We start from the raw sequence: 19,193 nt of genomic DNA on the forward strand, positions 1-19,193 counted from the left end.
CAAGGTCGAGGGAGCGGTTTCCACTTTAAACAAACGCACCACTATACCCATAGAGGATAGTTGTGCTTTCAAAGATCCTATGGATAAAAAATTAGAAGGTTTGCTTAAAAAAATGTTTGTTCAGCAAGGTTACCTTCTACAACCAATTTCATGCATTGTCCCTGTCGCTACAGCCGCATGTTTCTGGTTCGATGATCTGATAAGAGCGGTCGATAGTGATTCTCCTCCTTTGGAGGAGATTATGGACAGAATCAATGCTCTCAAATTGGCTAATTCTTTCACCCTAGACGCCACTTTGCAATTGGCTAGGTTAGCGGCTAAGAATTCTGGGTTTGCTATTGTGGCGCGCAGAGCGCTTTGGTTGAAATCTTGGTCGGCTGATGCGTCTTCCAAGAACAAGCTACTTAACATTCCTTTCAAGGGGAAAACGCTGTTTGGCCCTGACTTGAAAGAGATTATCTCTGATATCACTGGGGGTAAGGGCCACGCCCTTCCTCAGGATCGGCCTTTCAAGGCAAAAAATAAACCTAATTTTCGTCCCTTTCGTAGAAACGGACCAGCCCAAGGTGCTACGTCCTCTAAGCAAGAGGGTAATACTTCTCAAGCCAAGCCAGCTTGGAGACCAATGCAAGGCTGGAACAAGGGAAAGCAGGCCAAGAAACCTGCCACTGCTACCAAGACAGCATGAAATGTTGGCCCCCGATCCGGGACCGGATCTGGTGGGGGGCAGACTCTCTCTCTTCGCTCAGGCTTGGGCAAGAGATGTTCTGGATCCTTGGGCGCTAGAAATAGTCTCCCAAGGTTATCTTCTGGAATTCAAGGGACTTCCCCCAAGGGGGAGGTTCCACAGGTCTCAGTTGTCTTCAGACCACATAAAAAGACAGGCATTCTTACATTGTGTAGAAGACCTGTTAAAAATGGGAGTGATTCATCCTGTTCCATTAAGAGAACAAGGGATGGGGTTCTACTCCAATCTGTTCATAGTTCCCAAAAAAGAGGGAACGTTCAGACCAATCTTAGATCTCAAGATCTTAAACAAGTTTCTCTAGGTTCCATCGTTCAAGATGGAAACCATTCGAACTATTCTTCCTTCCATCCAGGAAGGTCAATTCATGACCACGGTGGATTTAAAGGATGCGTATCTACATATTCCTATCCACAAGGAACATCATCGGTTCCTAAGGTTCGCATTCCTGGACAAGCATTACCAGTTCGTGGCGCTTCCTTTCGGATTAGCCACTGCTCCAAGGATTTTCACAAAGGTACTAGGGTCCCTTCTAGCTGTGCTAAGACCAAGGGGCATTGCTGTAGTACCTTACTTGGACGACATTCTGATTCAAGCGTCGTCCCTTCCTCAAGCAAAGGCTCACACGGACATTGTCCTGGCCTTTCTCAGATCTCACGGATGGAAAGTGAACGTGGAAAAGAGTTCTCTATCTCCGTCAACAAGGGTTCCCTTCTTGGGAACAATAATAGACTCCTTAGAAATGAGGATTTTTCTGACAGAGGCCAGAAAAACAAAGCTTCTAGACTCTTGTCGGATACTTCATTCCGTTCCTCTTCCTTCCATAGCTCAGTGCATGGAAGTGATCGGGTTGATGGTAGCGGCAATGGACATAGTTCCTTTTGCGCGCATTCATCTAAGACCATTACAACTGTGCATGCTCAGTCAGTGGAATGGGGACTATACAGACTTGTCTCCGAAGATACAAGTAAATCAGAGGACCAGAGACTCACTCCGTTGGTGGCTGTCCCTGGACAACCTGTCACAAGGGATGACATTCCGCAGACCAGAGTGGGTCATTGTCACGACCGACGCCAGTCTGATGGGCTGGGGCGCGGTCTGGGGATCCCTGAAAGCTCAGGGTCTTTGGTCTCGGGAAGAATCTCTTCTACCGATAAATATTCTGGAACTGAGAGCGATATTCAATGCTCTCAAGGCTTGGCCTCAGCTAGCGAGGGCCAAGTTCATACGGTTTCAATCAGACAACATGACAACTGTTGCGTACATCAACCATCAGGGGGGAACAAGGAGTTCCCTAGCGATGGAAGAAGTGACCAAAATCATTCTATGGGCGGAGTCTCACTCCTGCCACCTGTCTGCTATCCACATCCCAGGAGTGGAAAATTGGGAAGCGGATTTTCTGAGTCGTCAGACATTGCATCCGGGGGAGTGGGAACTCCATCCGGAAATCTTTGCCCAAGTCACTCAGCTGTGGGGCATTCCAGACATGGATCTGATGGCCTCTCGTCAGAACTTCAAAGTTCCTTGCTACGGGTCCAGATCCAGGGATCCCAAGGCGGCTCTAGTGGATGCACTAGTAGCACCTTGGACCTTCAAACTAGCTTTTGTGTTCCCGCCGTTTCCTCTCATCCCCTGGCTGGTAGCCAGGATCAATCAGGAGAGGGCGTCGGTGATCTTGATAGCTCCTGCGTGGCCACGCAGGACTTGGTATGCAGATCTGGTGAATATGTCATCGGCTCCACCTTGGAAGCTACCTTTGAGACGAGACCTTCTTGTTCAGGGTCCGTTCGAACATCCGAATCTGGTTTCACTCCAGCTGACTGCTTGGAGATTGAACGCTTGATTTTATCGAAGCGAGGGTTCTCAGATTCTGTTATTGATACTCTTGTTCAGGCCAGAAAGCCTGTAACTAGAAAGATTTACCACAAAATTTGGAAAAAATATATCTGTTGGTGTGAATCTAAAGGATTCTCTTGGGACAAGGTTAAGATTCCTAGGATTCTATCCTTCCTTCAAGAAGGATTGGAAAAAGGATTATCTGCAAGTTCCCTGAAGGGACAGATTTCTGCCTTGTCGGTGTTACTTCACAAAAAACTGGCTGCTGTGCCAGATGTTCAAGCCTTTGTTCAGGCTCTGGTTAGAATTAAGCCTGTTTACAAACCTTTGACTCCTCCTTGGAGTCTCAATTTAGTTCTTTCAGTTCTTCAGGGGGTTCCGTTTGAACCCTTGCATTCCGTTGATATTAAGTTATTATCTTGGAAAGTTTTGTTTTTAGTTGCAATTTCTTCTGCTAGAAGAGTTTCAGAATTATCTGCTCTGCAGTGTTCTCCTCCTTATCTGGTGTTCCATGCAGATAAGGTGGTTTTACGTACTAAACCTGGTTTTCTTCCAAAAGTTGTTTCTAACAAAAACATTAACCAGGAGATTATCGTACCGTCTCTGTGTCCGAAACCAGTTTCAAAGAAGGAACGTTTGTTGCACAATTTGGATGTTGTTCGCGCTCTAAAATTCTATTTAGATGCTACAAAGGATTTTAGACAAACATCTTCCTTGTTTGTTGTTTATTCTGGTAAAAGGAGAGGTCAAAAAGCAACTTCTACCTCTCTCTCTTTTTGGATTAAAAGCATCATCAGATTGGCTTACGAGACTGCCGGACGGCAGCCTCCCGAAAGAATCACAGCTCATTCCACTAGGGCTGTGGCTTCCACATGGGCCTTCAAGAACGAGGCTTCTGTTGATCAGATATGTAGGGCAGCGACTTGGTCTTCACTGCACACTTTTACCGGATTTTACAAGTTTGATACTTTTGCTTCTTCTGAGGCTATTTTTGGGAGAAAGGTTTTGCAAGCCGTGGTGCCTTCCATTTAGGTGACCTGATTTGCTCCCTCCCTTCATCCGTGTCCTAAAGCTTTGGTATTGGTTCCCACAAGTAAGGATGACGCCGTGGACCGGACACACCTATGTTGGAGAAAACAGAATTTATGTTTACCTGATAAATTACTTTCTCCAACGGTGTGTCCGGTCCACGGCCCGCCCTGGTTTTTTTAATCAGGTCTGATAATTTATTTTCTTTAACTACAGTCACCACGGTACCATATGGTTTCTCCTATGCAAATATTCCTCCTTAACGTCGGTCGAATGACTGGGGTAGGCGGAGCCTAGGAGGGATCATGTGACCAGCTTTGCTGGGCTCTTTGCCATTTCCTGTTGGGGAAGAGAATATCCCACAAGTAAGGATGACGCCGTGGACCGGACACACCGTTGGAGAAAGTAATTTATCAGGTAAACATAAATTCTGTTTTTAATCAGGTTCTACTCCTTCACCCAAATCTCGCTTCCCTGAAGCGGTCTGTTTTGAGGTTGTACACTTACTTTTATCTAAGTGTGTTTTCTCCAACATAGGTGTGTCCGGTCCACGGCGTCATCCTTACTTGTGGGATATTCTCTTCCCCAACAGGAAATGGCAAAGAGCCCAGCAAAGCTGGTCACATGATCCCTCCTAGGCTCCGCCTACCCCAGTCATTCTCTTTGCCGTTGTACAGGCAACATCTCCACGGAGATGGCTTAGAGTTTTTTAGTGTTTAACTGTAGTTTTTATTATTCAATCAAGAGTTTGTTATTTTGAAATAGTGCTGGTATGTACTATTTACTCAGAAACAGAAAAGAGATGAAGATTTCTGTTTGTATGAGGAAAATGATTTTAGCAACCGTCACTAAAATCCATGGCTGTTCCACACAGGACTGTTGAGAGCAATTAACTTCAGTTGGGGGAACAGTGAGCAGTCTCTTGCTGCTTGAGGTATGACACATTCTAACAAGACGATGTAATGCTGGAAGCTGTCATTTTCCCTATGGGATCCGGTAAGCCATGTTTATTACGATCGTAAATAAGGGCTTCACAAGGGCTTATTAAGACTGTAGACTTTTTCTGGGCTAAATCGATTCATTATTAACACATATTTAGCCTTGAGGAATCATTTTATTTGGGTATTTTGATATAATAATATCGGCAGGCACTGTTTTAGACACCTTATTCTTTAGGGGCTTTCCCAAAGCATAGGCAGAGCCTCATTTTCGCGCCGGTGTTGCGCACTTGTTTTTGAGAGGCATGGCATGCAGTCGCATGTGAGAGGAGCTCTGATACTTAGAAAAGACTTTCTGAAGGCGTCATTTGGTATCGTATTCCCCTTTGGGCTTGGTTGGGTCTCAGCAAAGCAGATACCAGGGACTGTAAAGGGGTTAAAGTTCAAAACGGCTCCGGTTCCGTTATTTTAAGGGTTAAAGCTTCCAAATTTGGTGTGCAATACTTTTAAGGCTTTAAGACACTGTGGTGAAAATTTGGTGAATTTTGAACAATTCCTTCATGTTTTTTCGCAATTGCAGTAATAAAGTGTGTTCAGTTTAAAATTTAAAGTGACAGTAACGGTTTTATTTTAAAACGTTTTTTGTACTTTGTTATCAAGTTTATGCCTGTTTAACATGTCTGAACTACCAGATAGACTGTGTTCTGAATGTGGGGAAGCCAGAATTCCTATTCATTTAAATAAATGTGATTTATGTGACAATGACAATGATGCCCAAGATGATTCCTCAAGTGAGGGGAGTAAGCATGGTACTGCATCATTCCCTGCTTCGTCTACACGAGTCTTGCCCACTCAGGAGGCCCCTAGTACATCTAGCGCGCCAATACTCCTTACTATGCAACAATTAACGGCTGTAATGAATAATTCTGTCAAAAACATTTTAGCCAAAATGAACACTTATCAGCGTAAGCGCGACTGCTCTGTTTTAGATACTGAAGAGCATGACGACGCTGATAATAATGTTTCTGAAGGGCCCCTAACCCAGTCTGATGGGGCCAGGGAGGTTTTGTCTGAGGGAGAAATTACTGATTCAGGGAACATTTCTCAACATGCTGAACCTGATGTGATTACATTTAAATTTAAGTTGGAACATCTCCGCATTCTGCTTAAGGAGGTATTATCCACTCTGGATGATTGTGACAAGTTGGTCATCCCAGAGAAACTATGTAAAATGGACAAGTTCCTAGAGGTGCCGGGGCTCCCAGAAGCTTATCCTATATCCAAGCGGGTGGCGGACATTGTTAATAAAGAATGGGAAAGGCCCGGTATTCCTTTCGTCCCTCCCCCCATATTTAAAAAATTGTTTCCTATGGTCGACCCCAGAAAGGACTTATGGCAGACAGTCCCCAAGGTCGAGGGAGCGGTTTCCACTTTAAACAAACGCACCACTATACCCATAGAGGATAGTTGTGCTTTCAAAGATCCTATGGATAAAAAATTAGAAGGTTTGCTTAAAAAGATGTTTGTTCAGCAGGGTTACCTTCTACAACCAATTTCATGCGTTGTCCCTGTCGCTACAGCCGCATGTTTCTGGTTCGATGAGCTGATAAAGGCGGTCGATAGTGATTCTCCTCCTTATGAGGAGATTATGGACAGAATCAATGCTCTCAAATTGGCTAATTCTTTTACCCTAGACGCCACTTTGCAATTGGCTAGGTTAGCGGCTAAGAATTCTGGGTTTGCTATTGTGGCGCGCAGAGCGCTTTGGTTGAAATCTTGGTCGGCTGATGCGTCTTCCAAGAACAAGCTACTTAACATTCCTTTCAAGGGGAAAACGCTGTTTGGCCCTGACTTGAAAGAGATTATCTCTGATATCACTGGGGGTAAGGGCCACGCCCTTCCTCAGGATCGGCCTTTCAAGGCAAAAAATAAACCTAATTTTCGTCCCTTTCGTAGAAACGGACCAGCCCAAAGTGCTACGTCCTCTAAGCAAGAGGGTAATACTTCTCAAGCCAAGCCAGCTTGGAGACCAATGCAAGGCTGGAACAAGGGAAAGCAGGCCAAGAAACCTGCCACTGCTACCAAGACAGCATGAAATGTTGGCCCCCGATCCGGGACCGGATCTGGTGGGGGGCAGACTCTCTCTCTTCGCTCAGGCTTGGGCAAGAGATGTTCTGGATCCTTGGGCGCTAGAAATAGTCTCCCAAGGTTATCTTCTGGAATTCAAGGGGCTTCCCCCAAGGGGGAGGTTCCACAGGTCTCAGTTGTCTTCAGACCACATAAAAAGACAGGCATTCTTACATTGTGTAGAAGACCTGTTAAAAATGGGAGTGATTCATCCTGTTCCATTAAGAGAACAAGGGATGGGGTTCTACTCCAATCTGTTCATAGTTCCCAAAAAAGAGGGAACGTTCAGACCAATCTTAGATCTCAAGATCTTAAACAAGTTTCTCAGGGTTCCATCGTTCAAGATGGAAACCATTCGAACTATTCTTCCTTCCATCCAGGAAGGTCAATTCATGACCACGGTGGATTTAAAGGATGCGTATCTACATATTCCTATCCACAAGGAACATCATCGGTTCCTAAGGTTCGCATTCCTGGACAAGCATTACCAGTTCGTGGCGCTTCCTTTCGGATTAGCCACTGCTCCAAGGATTTTCACAAAGGTACTAGGGTCCCTTCTAGCTGTGCTAAGACCAAGGGGCATTGCTGTAGTACCTTATTTGGACGACATTCTGATTCAAGCGTCGTCCCTTCCTCAAGCAAAGGCTCACACGGACATAGTCCTGGCCTTTCTCAGATCTCACGGATGGAAAGTGAACGTGGAAAAGAGTTCTCTATCTCCGTCAACAAGGGTTCCCTTCTTGGGAACAATAATAGACTCCTTAGAAATGAGGATATTTCTGACAGAGGCCAGAAAAACAAAGCTTCTAGACTCTTGTCGGATACTTCATTCCGTTCCTCTTCCTTCCATAGCTCAGTGCATGGAAGTGATCGGGTTGATGGTAGCGGCAATGGACATAGTTCCTTTTGCGCGCATTCATCTAAGACCATTACAACTGTACATGCTCAGTCAGTGGAATGGGGATTATACAGACTTGTCTCCGAAGATACAAGTAAATCAGAGGACCAGAGACTCACTCCGTTGGTGGCTGTCCCTGGACAACCTGTCACAAGGGATGACATTCCGCAGACCAGAGTGGGTCATTGTCACGACCGACGCCAGTCTGATGGGCTGGGGCGCGGTCTGGGGATCCCTGAAAGCTCAGGGTCTTTGGTCTTGGGAAGAATCTCTTCTACCGATAAATATTCTGGAACTGAGAGCGATATTCAATGCTCTCAAGGCTTGGCCTCAGCTAGCGAGGGCCAAGTTCATACGGTTTCAATCAGACAACATGACAACTGTTGCGTACATCAACCATCAGGGGGGAACAAGGAGTTCCCTAGCGATGGAAGAAGTGACCAAAATCATTCTATGGGCGGAGTCTCACTCCTGCCACCTGTCCGCTATCCACATCCCAGGAGTGGAAAATTGGGAAGCGGATTTTCTGAGTCGTCAGACATTGCATCCGGGGGAGTGGGAACTCCATCCGGAAATCTTTGCCCAAGTCACTCAGCTGTGGGGCATTCCAGACATGGATCTGATGGCCTCTCGTCAGAACTTCAAAGTTCCTTGCTACGGGTCCAGATCCAGGGATCCCAAGGCGGCTCTAGTGGATGCACTAGTAGCACCTTGGACCTTCAAACTAGCTTATGTGTTCCCGCCGTTTCCTCTCATCCCCAGGCTGGTAGCCAGGATCAATCAGGAGAGGGCGTCGGTGATCTTGATAGCTCCTGCGTGGCCACGCAGGACTTGGTATGCAGATCTGGTGAATATGTCATCGGCTCCACCTTGGAAGCTACCTTTGAGACGAGACCTTCTTGTTCAGGGTCCGTTCGAACATCCGAACCTGGTTTCACTCCAGCTGACTGCTTGGAGATTGAACGCTTGATCTTATCGAAGCGAGGGTTCTCAGATTCTGTTATCGATACTCTTGTTCAGGCCAGAAAGCCTGTAACTAGAAAGATTTACCACAAAATTTGGAAAAAATATATCTGTTGGTGTGAATCTAAAGGATTCCCTTGGGACAAGGTTAAGATTCCTAAGATTCTATCCTTCCTTCAAGAAGGATTGGAAAAAGGATTATCTGCAAGTTCCCTGAAGGGACAGATTTCTGCCTTGTCTGTGTTACTTCACAAAAAGCTGGCAGCTGTGCCAGATGTTCAAGCCTTTGTTCAGGCTCTGGTTAGAATTAAGCCTGTTTACAAACCTTTGACTCCTCCTTGGAGTCTCAATTTAGTTCTTTCAGTTCTTCAGGGGGTTCCGTTTGAACCCTTACATTCCGTTGATATTAAGTTATTATCTTGGAAAGTTTTGTTTTTAGTTGCAATTTCTTCTGCTAGAAGAGTTTCAGAATTATCTGCTCTGCAGTGTTCTCCTCCTTATCTGGTGTTCCATGCAGATAAGGTGGTTTTACGTACTAAACCTGGTTTTCTTCCAAAAGTTGTTTCTAACAAAAACATTAACCAGGAGATTATCGTACCTTCTCTGTGTCCGAAACCAGTTTCAAAGAAGGAACGTTTGTTGCACAATTTGGATGTTGTTCGCGCTCTAAAATTCTATTTAGAAGCTACAAAGGATTTTAGACAAACATCTTCCTTGTTTGTTGTTTATTCCGGTAAAAGGAGAGGTCAAAAAGCAACTTCTACCTCTCTCTCTTTTTGGATTAAAAGCATCATCAGATTGGCTTACGAGACTGCCGGACGGCAGCCTCCCGAAAGAATCACAGCTCATTCCACTAGGGCTGTGGCTTCCACATGGGCCTTCAAGAACGAGGCTTCTGTTGATCAGATATGTAGGGCAGCGACTTGGTCTTCACTGCACACTTTTACCAAATTTTACAAGTTTGATACTTTTGCTTCTTCTGAGGCTATTTTTGGGAGAAAGGTTTTGCAAACCGTGGTGCCTTCCATTTAGGTGACCTGATTTGTTCCCTCCCTTCATCCGTGTCCTAAAGCTTTGGTATTGGTTCCCACAAGTAAGGATGACGCCGTGGACCGGACACACCTATGTTGGAGAAAACAGAATTTATGTTTACCTGATAAATTACTTTCTCCAACGGTGTGTCCGGTCCACGGCCCGCCCTGGTTTTTTTAATCAGGTCTGATAATTTATTTTCTTTAACTACAGTCACCACGGTACCATATGGTTTCTCCTATGCAAATATTCCTCCTTAACGTCGGTCGAATGACTGGGGTAGGCGGAGCCTAGGAGGGATCATGTGACCAGCTTTGCTGGGCTCTTTGCCATTTCCTGTTGGGGAAGAGAATATCCCACAAGTAAGGATGACGCCGTGGACCGGACACACCGTTGGAGAAAGTAATTTATCAGGTAAACATAAATTCTGTTTTTCTTTTTTCTTACACGGTAATTGAGACCATGTTTCAGGCTTGGGAATCTGTTACTTGTAAGAATTCCCATAAGATATTATGTAAATGTATTTTTCTGTGTGAATCCAGGAGCTACTTTTGGAGTAGGGTCTGGATCCCATGAATTTTTATTTTCTCCAGGAATGTCAGGAGAAGAGTTGGTCTTTCAGTACTCTGGAGGGTCATATTCCTGCCCGATCTATTTTGCTGCTCAAGTGTCTGACAAATGTGTCAGTTGTGCAATCTTTTGTCAGTCCTCGATGAGATTCAGGCCGGTGCTACGTCAGTTGCTCCACTTTGGAGCATTTTCCTTGTTTTTATAGTTTTGCAGCAGGCTCTGTTGGAGCCAATGCTTTCCATAAGATATTACGTGATTTGTTTATTACTACCTCTCTTCTGTTTGGAGGGTTTTTTAAACACTCAGCTTTGCGGTGTGTTTCCCCTTATCTCATATTTAATGCAGATTAGTTAGTTCTTTTTTCCAGATTTGGTTTTCTTTTAAGGTTTTGTCTGTTCACAACTGGGAGGTTGTGCAGGCTTTTATAATTTATTTGCAGGCTAGGAAGGACTTTTGTCAGGTTTCTGCATTGTTTGTTTGTTTTTCTGGAGACCGTAAGGGTCAGCAAGCTTTGCCACTTTTCTCTCTTTCTGATTGAGAAGTGTTATTCGTATGGCATTTGAGACTGCCGGACTGCAGCCTCTTGTGAGACTCACAGCTCATTTCACTAGGGCTGTTTTTCTTTTCTTGGGCCTTCAAGAATGAGGCCTCTGTGGAACGGATTCCAAGGTTGTGACTTGGTCTTTCTTGTTCACTTTTTCTGAATTTTGTGAATTTGTTATTGCCTCAGTTGAGGTTCCTTTTGGGAGAAAGGTTTTGCAAGAAGTGGAGCCTTCTGTTTAGGTTACCTATCTTGTCCCTCCCTTATCATCTGTGTCCTCTATCTTGGGTATTGATTCCTAACAGTAATTGATGATGATCCGTGGATTCACCGTGTCATTAGAAAGAAAACGAAATTTATGCTTATCTGATAAATTTATTTATTTGTTGACACGGTGAGTCCACGGCCTGCCCTGTATTTTTCAGACAGTTTTTTTTAATATAAGCCTCAGGCACCTCTGCACCTTGTGTTACTTCCTTTCTCTCCTTTCCTTTGGTCGAATGACTAAGGGATTGTGGGTAGGAAGTGATATTTATCAGCTTTTCTGTGGTTCTCTTTGCCGCCTCCTGCTAGCCAGGAGTGATATTCCCAACAGTAATTGATGATGATCCGTGGACTCACCGTGTCAAGAAATAAATACATTTATCAGGTAAGCATAAATTTCGTTATTTGTAGTTTTTTTAAAACACTGCATAGAAACCAAAATGGCTGCCACACTATGTAATAAATGGCATTCATATTGCACATACTAAAGGTCACTATAGACCTCCACAATTTGCTAATTTTTCATGAAAAATTCTAAATGTTTGATTTCAATATGGTGGCCGCACAATCTAACTACAATATTGCATTTTGGGGTCATGTCTATATGTAACATAGTTTAAAAGTGCAAAAACTGCAAATGTACTACATTGAACGACAATAAAACGGTTAATGGCTTGTGTCAGCCATTTTGATTTTGGAAAAATCACTTTTTAAACAACCATGGTAAAGGACCTTTCCAGGAGCACATATGCAAAATTGCACTTCATTCCACTACTCTGCAGTTTCAGAGATCATTTTTGAAGATTTTTGCATAATCCAAGATAGAGGCAACACTATGTGACTGAGGCACTTTTCTTCAACAATCATATGCCTAGGTCCAGCAGCAGTTAGCACAGCAAGTTTAAAATCTGTAACATAAGCAGTTTTCAAATGTTTGCCAAAATTAGTCGCAAACAGCAATATGGCTGCCAGACCATATGACTTCAATGTTGCATGAGAAGTTGCTAAGCATACCTGATTTCAAGAGATTTGCACGACCAGTTCAAGTGTTATGGGCAATAGAAAAAGTGACAAATAATTTAATAAAGGTTTTATTACGGATAGACTGTATAAATAATGTTATAGTAAAATATGTAAACAAACAATAGTAACTTATTTTATAAGTTGCTTGCTTCTGTATAAATCCTCTGCAAATCAATAGATAAAATGTGCAATAAATTGGATATTCTTATGAAAAATAAAAACAGTGCTTGTATAAAATATTTTTCTATTTAGATTTTTCTTTTCTTTTAATGTAGATTTATCTGAGAATTTCAGAGCAGAGAACGGAATATATTCTAGAAGGTAAGGTCAAGATTCCGCTGCACCTCTTACTATACATATCTTAAAGAAACAATGTTACCTAGACCTAGGTTAATATACATCATGTGTAAAGTTTCAAGAGTTGTTTTGTTTGTTGTTTTTTTTTTAAATTTATATAATGTTGTGTTTTCCTCTTACAGGATAATTTACTTAACTACACTTTTTTTTTCCTTATTAGTGGCCAAACATGGCTTATTAAAGGGATAGGAAAGTCAAAATGAAACTTGCCTGGTTCAGATAGAGCGTGTCATTTTAAGACACTTTTCAATTCACTTCTATTTTCAAATGTGCTTTTTTCTCTTAGTATCCCTTGTTAAAAAATGAATACGCATATATCATACACTAGTGGGAGCTGCTGCTAATTGGTGCCTGCACACATTTGTGATTGGCTAAATAGATATTTTCAGCTTTCTGTCAGTAGCGCAATGCTGTCTTTTCAGAAATGGATAACAAAAGAATGAAGAAAATTTGATAATAGAATTAAATTGGAAAGTTTTTTGTTTTTGTTTTTTAACAAATTATGAAACAAGCTTTTGTATGTCTGTGGTGTAACTGTTTCTTTTCCTATATACTGAATGGGAGGCAAAACAAGTTTTTTTTTTTTTTTCTCTAATATATTGTTCTGCACACTTAAAGTAGCAGCACACAGTGCCTTATATTGTTATGTTGTTTAGTTTTGTGCATAAATTATATCTTTATTGAAGGACAACTAAATACAGTAGAATTTAATACTTGACAATTACACTATTTAAAGAAAAGACAATGCAATAGCACTTAATTTGGATTTGAAATTAGTAGAATATTTTGGGCAAATTTCAAAGTTAACACCTTTTCTTTTGTAAGGTGTTAACACCTTTCTCCACAATTCTATTACTCCTGGGATTCAACTCTTGGCCATTTGGAGAAGGCAAAGATTCTTATACCCCAAGGGTATTCTGGTGCTCCAGATTCTTACTTCAGAGGGGTCCTCACACCGATTAAACTGTAAGACAGAAGGAAAATGTGAGTATTTCTCCTACATTGGTGTGTCCGGTCCACGGCTTCATCCTTACTTGTGGGATATTCTCATTCCCTACAGGAAGTGGCAAAGAGAGCACACAGCAAAGCTGTCCATATAGCCCCCCCCCCTCTAGCTCTGCCCCCCAGTCATTCTCTTTGCCGCTCTGTACAAGTAGCATCTCCACGGGGGTGGTAAAGAGTATGTGGTGTTAGTTTTTTACTCCAAATGAGGGAACGTTCAGGCCAATTCTGGACTTAAAGATCCTAAACAAGTTCCTTGAAGTTCCATCATTCAAAATGGAAAAAATTCAAACAATTTTACCAATGATCCAGGACGGTCAATACATGACTACCGTGGACCTAAAGGATGCATACCTGCATATTCCTATCCACAAAAGTCACCATCAGTTCCTAAGGTTCGCCTTTCTGGACAAGCATTACCAGTTCATGGCCCTTCTTTCAGGTTGGCCACCGCTCCCAGTATTTTCACAAAGGTGCTAGGGTCCCTTCTAGCGGTACTAAGGCCGCGGGGCATTGCAGTAGCACCTTACCTAAACGACATATTAATACAGGCGTCGTCCTTTCACAGAGCCAAGGCTCATACGGATATCGTTCTGGCCTTTCTAAGGTCTCACGGGTGGAAGGTGAACATAGAAAAGAGTTCTCTGTCCCTGGTCACAAGGGTTCCCTTCCTGGGAACAATAATAGACTCTGTAGAAATGAAAATCTTTCTGACGGAGGTCAGGAAGTCAAAACTTTCAAATGCTTGTCGAGTTCTTCGTTCCATTCCTCAGCCGTCTGTGGCTCAGTGCATGGAGGTAATCGGTCTAATGGTTGCGGCAATGGACATAGTCCGTTTGCCAGAATTCATCTAAGACCACTGCAATTGTGCGTGCTCAGACAGTGGAACAGGGATTATGCAGACTTGTCTCCCCAGATACAAATGGACCAGGAAACCAGAGACTCGCTCCTCTGGTGGTTGTCTCAGGATCACCTGTCTCAGGGAATGAGTTTCCGCAGACCAGAGTGGATCATTGTCACGACCGACGCCAGTCTCTTAGGCTGGGGCGCGGTCTGGGACTCCCTGAAAGCTCAGGGTCTATGGTCTCAGGAAGAATCTCTTCTTCCGATAAAGATTTTGGAACTGAGAGCGATATTCAATGCGCTCCTGGCTTGGCCTCAGCTAGCGAAGGCCAAATTCATAAGATTTCAGTCGGACAACATGACGACTGTAGCGTACATCAATCATCAGGGAGGAACAAAGAGTTCGAGAGAAGTATCCAAGATCATGAAATGGGCGGAGGATCACTCCTTGCCATCTATCTGCAATTCACATCCCAGGAGTAGACACCTGGGAGGCGGATTATTTGAGTCGTCAGACTTTCCATCCGGGGGAGTGGGAACTTCACCCGGAGGTCTTTGCCCAGTTAACTCAACTATGGGGCATTCCAGATATGGATCTCCAAGGTTCCACGCTACGGGTCCAGGTCCAGGGATCCCAAGGCGACATTAGTAGATGCATTAGTGGCGCCTTGGTCGTTCAATCTAGCTTATGTTTTTCCACCGTTTCCTCTCCTTCCCAGGCTAGTAGCCAGGATCAAACAGGAGAGGGCTTCGGTGATTCTAATAGCTCCTGCATGGCCACGCAGGACTTTGTATGCAGACCTGGTGAACATGTCATCGGCTCCACCATGGAAGCTACCTTTGAGACAGGACCTTCTAGTTCAGGGTCCATTCGAACATCCAAACCTAGTTTCTCTGCAACTGACTGCTTGGAAATTGAACGCTTGATTCTATCTAAGCGTGGGTTTTCGGAATCTGTTATAAATACTCTGGTTCAGGCCAGAAAGCCTGTGACCAGGAAAATTTACCATAAGATATGGCAAAAATATCTCTGTTGGTGCGAATCCAAGGGTTACTCATGGAGTAAAATTAGGATTCCAAGAATACTTTCCATTCTCCAAGAGGGTTTGGAGAAAGGTCTGTCAGCTAGTTCTCTAAAAGGACAGATATCTGCTCTGTCTGTCTTGTTGCACAAACGTCTGGCAGCCGTGCCAGATGTTCAAGCGTTTGTACAGGCTTTAGTCAGAATCAAGCCTGTCTACAGACCTGTGACTTCTCCATGGAGCCTAAACTTAGTTCTTTCAGTTCTTCAAGGGGTTCAGTTTGAACCTTTACATTCCATAGATATTAAGTTACTATCCTGGAATGTTCTGTTTTGGTTGCTATTTCTTCTGCTAGAAGAGTTTCTGAATTGTCTGCTTTGCAGTGTATTTCACCCTATCTGGTGTTCCATACAGATAAGGTAGTTTTACGTACCAAGCCTGGTTTCCTTCCAAAGGTGGTTTCCAACAGGAATATTAACCAGGAAATAGTTGTTCCTTCTCTGTGTCCAAATCCAGTTTCGAAGAAGGAACGTTTGTTACATAACTTAGATGTGGTTCGTGCTTTAAAGTTCTATTTAGAAGCAACTAAGGATTTCAGACAGACATCATCCTTGTTTGTCGTCTATTATGGTAAGAGGAGAGGTCAGAAAGCTACTGCTACCTCTCTTTCCTTTTGGCTAAAAAGCATCATCCGATTGGCTTATGAGACTGCCGGACGGCAGCCTCCTGAACGAATTACAGCTCACTCTACTAGAGCTGTGGCTTCCACATGGGCCTTCAAGAATGAGGCTTCTGTTGAACAGATCTGTAAGGCAGCGACGTGGTCTTCTCTGCATACATTTGCCAAATTTTACAAATTTGATACTTATGCTTCTTCGGAGGCTATTTTTGGGAGAAAGGTTTTACAAGCAGTGGTGCCTTCCATTTAGGTTACCTGACTTGCTCCCTCCCTTCATCCGTGTCCTAAAGCTTTGGTATTGGTTCCCACAAGTAAGGATGAAGCCGTGGACCGGACACACCAATGTAGGAGAAAACAGAATTTATGTTTACCTGATAAATTTCTTTCTCCTACGGTGTGTCCGGTCCACGGCCCGCCCTGGCTTTTAGTCAGGTTTAAAATTTTTGTTTTTGTACACTACAGTCACCACTGCACCCTATGGTTCTCCTTTTTCTCCTAACCGTCGGTCGAATGACGGGGGGGGCGGAGCTAGAGGGGGGGCTATATGGACAGCTTTGCTGTGTGCTCTCTTTGCCACTTCCTGTAGGGAATGAGAATATCCCACAAGTAAGAATGAAGCCGTGGACTGGACACACCGTAGGAGAAAGAAATTTATCAGGTAAACATAAATTCTGTTTTAGTAGTAGTGATTGAATTACTTCTGGTGAAGTACTTAGTCACAAGCCTAAAACAGATGTTGCCGGGAATGGTCCATCCTTCTGTTGTGTCGTCAAGATACTTCTTACAGTGGTCCTCTGCTGTGACATACACAGAACTGGATGGTCTCTTTACAGGAAGCAGACATTTCTGCAGTGTTAAGCACACTAAAGCAAGTGCAGTTTTAGGTAAGTGATATTTCACAGGTTGCACTCACATAGCCCACCAGCTATAAGTAGGTACCATTCTTTACACAGTACATCATAGCAAGGGGACAATTTTAGTAGACCGTGTACACCAACACACATACTACTAGTCTTATATTGACTTATTGTGTATTGTTTTAAGCGTATGCTTAAAAGGACATTCAGGTCAAAATTTAAATGCACATAGATGAATTTCATCTTTGAATAGAAACATATTTGCAATATGAATTTATTAGCAAAAATGTTTATAGTAAAAGTTATCACTGTTTGAGTGTTAACATATTCTCTGCAGGTTCATGTGAAGCATTTTAAATACTGCAGCTGCTCAGAGCACCAGTGGTGCTTGTATCATGTCAGCAATTAACAAATTGAGTCATTACCAGATTGTACAGCCACGTTAGGCTCTTTTAGCAAGTGCTGCGTTTAAAATGCTGTTGCATGGTGCATACTTAAATACACTTTTGAAACAGCTATAGCTTTTATTAGAAGTATTTCTTTCATGTAATTAGCAAGAGTCCATGAGCTAGTGACGTATGGGATATACATTCCTACCAGGAGGGGCAAAGTTTCCCAAACCTCAAAATGCCTATAAATACACCCCTCACCACACCCACAAATCAGTTTTACAAACTTTGCCTCCTATGGAGGTGGTGAAGTAAGTTTGTGCTAGATTCTACGTTGATATGCGCTCCGCAGCAGGTTGGAGCCCGGTTTTCCTCTCAGCGTGCAGTGAATGTCAGAGGGATGTGAGGAGAGTATTGCCTATTTGAATTCAATGATCTCCTTCTACGGGGTCTATTTCATAGGTTCTCTGTTATCGGTCGTAGAGATTCATCTCTTACCTCCCTTTTCAGATCGACGATATACTCTTATTTATATACCATTACCTCTGCTGATTTTCGTTTCAGTACTGGTTTGGCTTTCTACAACATGTAGATGAGTGTCCTGGGGTAAGTAAGTCTTATTTTCTGTGACACTCTAAGCTATGGTTGGGCACTTTTTTATAAAGTTCTAAATATATGTATTCAAACATTTATTTGCCTTGACTCAGGATATTCAACATTCCTTATTTCAGACAGTCAGTTTCATATTTGGGATAATGCATATGAATAAATCAATTTTTTTCTTACCTTAAAATTTGACTTTTTCCCTGTGGGCTGTTAGGCTCGCAGGGGCTGAAAATGCTTCATTTTATTGCGTCATTCTTGGCGCGGACTTTTTTGGCGCAAATTTTTTTTTTCTGTTTCCGGCGTCATACGTGTCGCCGGAAGTTGCGTCATTTTTGACGTTCTTTTCCGCCAGAAGTGTCGGCGTTCCGGATGTGGCGTCATTTTTGGCGCCAAATAATGTGGGCGTCATTTTTGGCGCTAAAAAAAAATATGGGCGTCACTATTGTCTCCACATTATTTAAGTCTCATTATTTATTGCTTCTGGTTGCTAGAAGCTTGTTCACTGGCATTTTTTCCCATTCCTGAAACTGTCATTTAAGGAATTTGATCAATTTTGCTTTATATGTTGTTTTTTCTATTACATATTGCAAGATGTCCCACGTTGAAGCTGAGTCAGAAGATACTTCTGGAAAATCGCTGCCTGGTGCTGGAGCTACCAAAGCTAAGTGTATCTGCTGTAAACTTATGGTATCTGTTCCTCCAGCTGTTGTTTGTACTGTTTGTCATGACAAACTTGTTAATGCAGATAATATTTCCTTTAGTACTGTTACATTACCTGTTGCTGTTCCGTCAACATCTAATACTCAGAGTGTTCCTGATAACATAAGAGATTTTGTTTCTAAATCCATTAAGAAGGCTATGTCTGTTATTCCTCCTTCTAGTAAACGTAAAAAGTCTTTTAAAACTTCTCATTTTTCAGATGAATTTTTAAATGAACATCATCATTCTGATTCTGATAATGGTTCTTCTGGTTCAGAGGATTCTGTCTCAGAGGTTGATGCTGATAAATCTTCATATTTATTTAAAATGAAATTTATTCGTTCTTTACTTAAAGAAGTCCTAATTGCATTAGAAATTGAGGATTCTGGTCCTCTTGATACTAAATCTAAACGTTTAGATAAGGTTTTTAAATCTCCTGTAGTTATTCCAGAAGTTTTTCCTGTCCCTGGTGCTATTTCTGAAGTAATTTCCAGGGAATGGAATAATTTGGGTAATTCATTTACTCCTTCTAAACGTTTTAAGCAATTATATCCTGTGCCATCTGACAGATTAGAGTTTTGGGACAAAATCCCTAAGGTTGATGGAGCTGTCTCTACTCTTGCTAAGCGTACTACTATTCCTACGGCAGATGGTACTTCCTTTAAGGATCCTTTAGATAGGAAAATTGAATCCTTTCTAAGAAAAGCTTACTTGTGTTCAGGTAATCTTCTTAGACCTGCTATATTTTTAGCGGATGTTGCTGCAGCTTCAAC

General features: G+C 42.8%; 1 protein-coding gene across 1 annotated transcript in view; it reads left to right on the top strand.

Moving 5' to 3' along the window:
• Nucleotides 1–19,193, top strand: part of ITCH (itchy E3 ubiquitin protein ligase) — a gene marked incomplete at its 5' end in the record, with an annotated part of 589,083 nt that overhangs the window by 117,327 nt on the left and 452,563 nt on the right. Inside the window, 1 exon segment of the mRNA XM_053713073.1 lies at nucleotides 12,242–12,287. Coding sequence (XP_053569048.1) covers nucleotides 12,242–12,287 — 46 coding nt within the window.

This window comes from Bombina bombina, chromosome 1 (genome assembly GCF_027579735.1).
Source record: "Bombina bombina isolate aBomBom1 chromosome 1, aBomBom1.pri, whole genome shotgun sequence".
Lineage (NCBI taxonomy): Eukaryota > Metazoa > Chordata > Amphibia > Anura > Bombinatoridae > Bombina > Bombina bombina.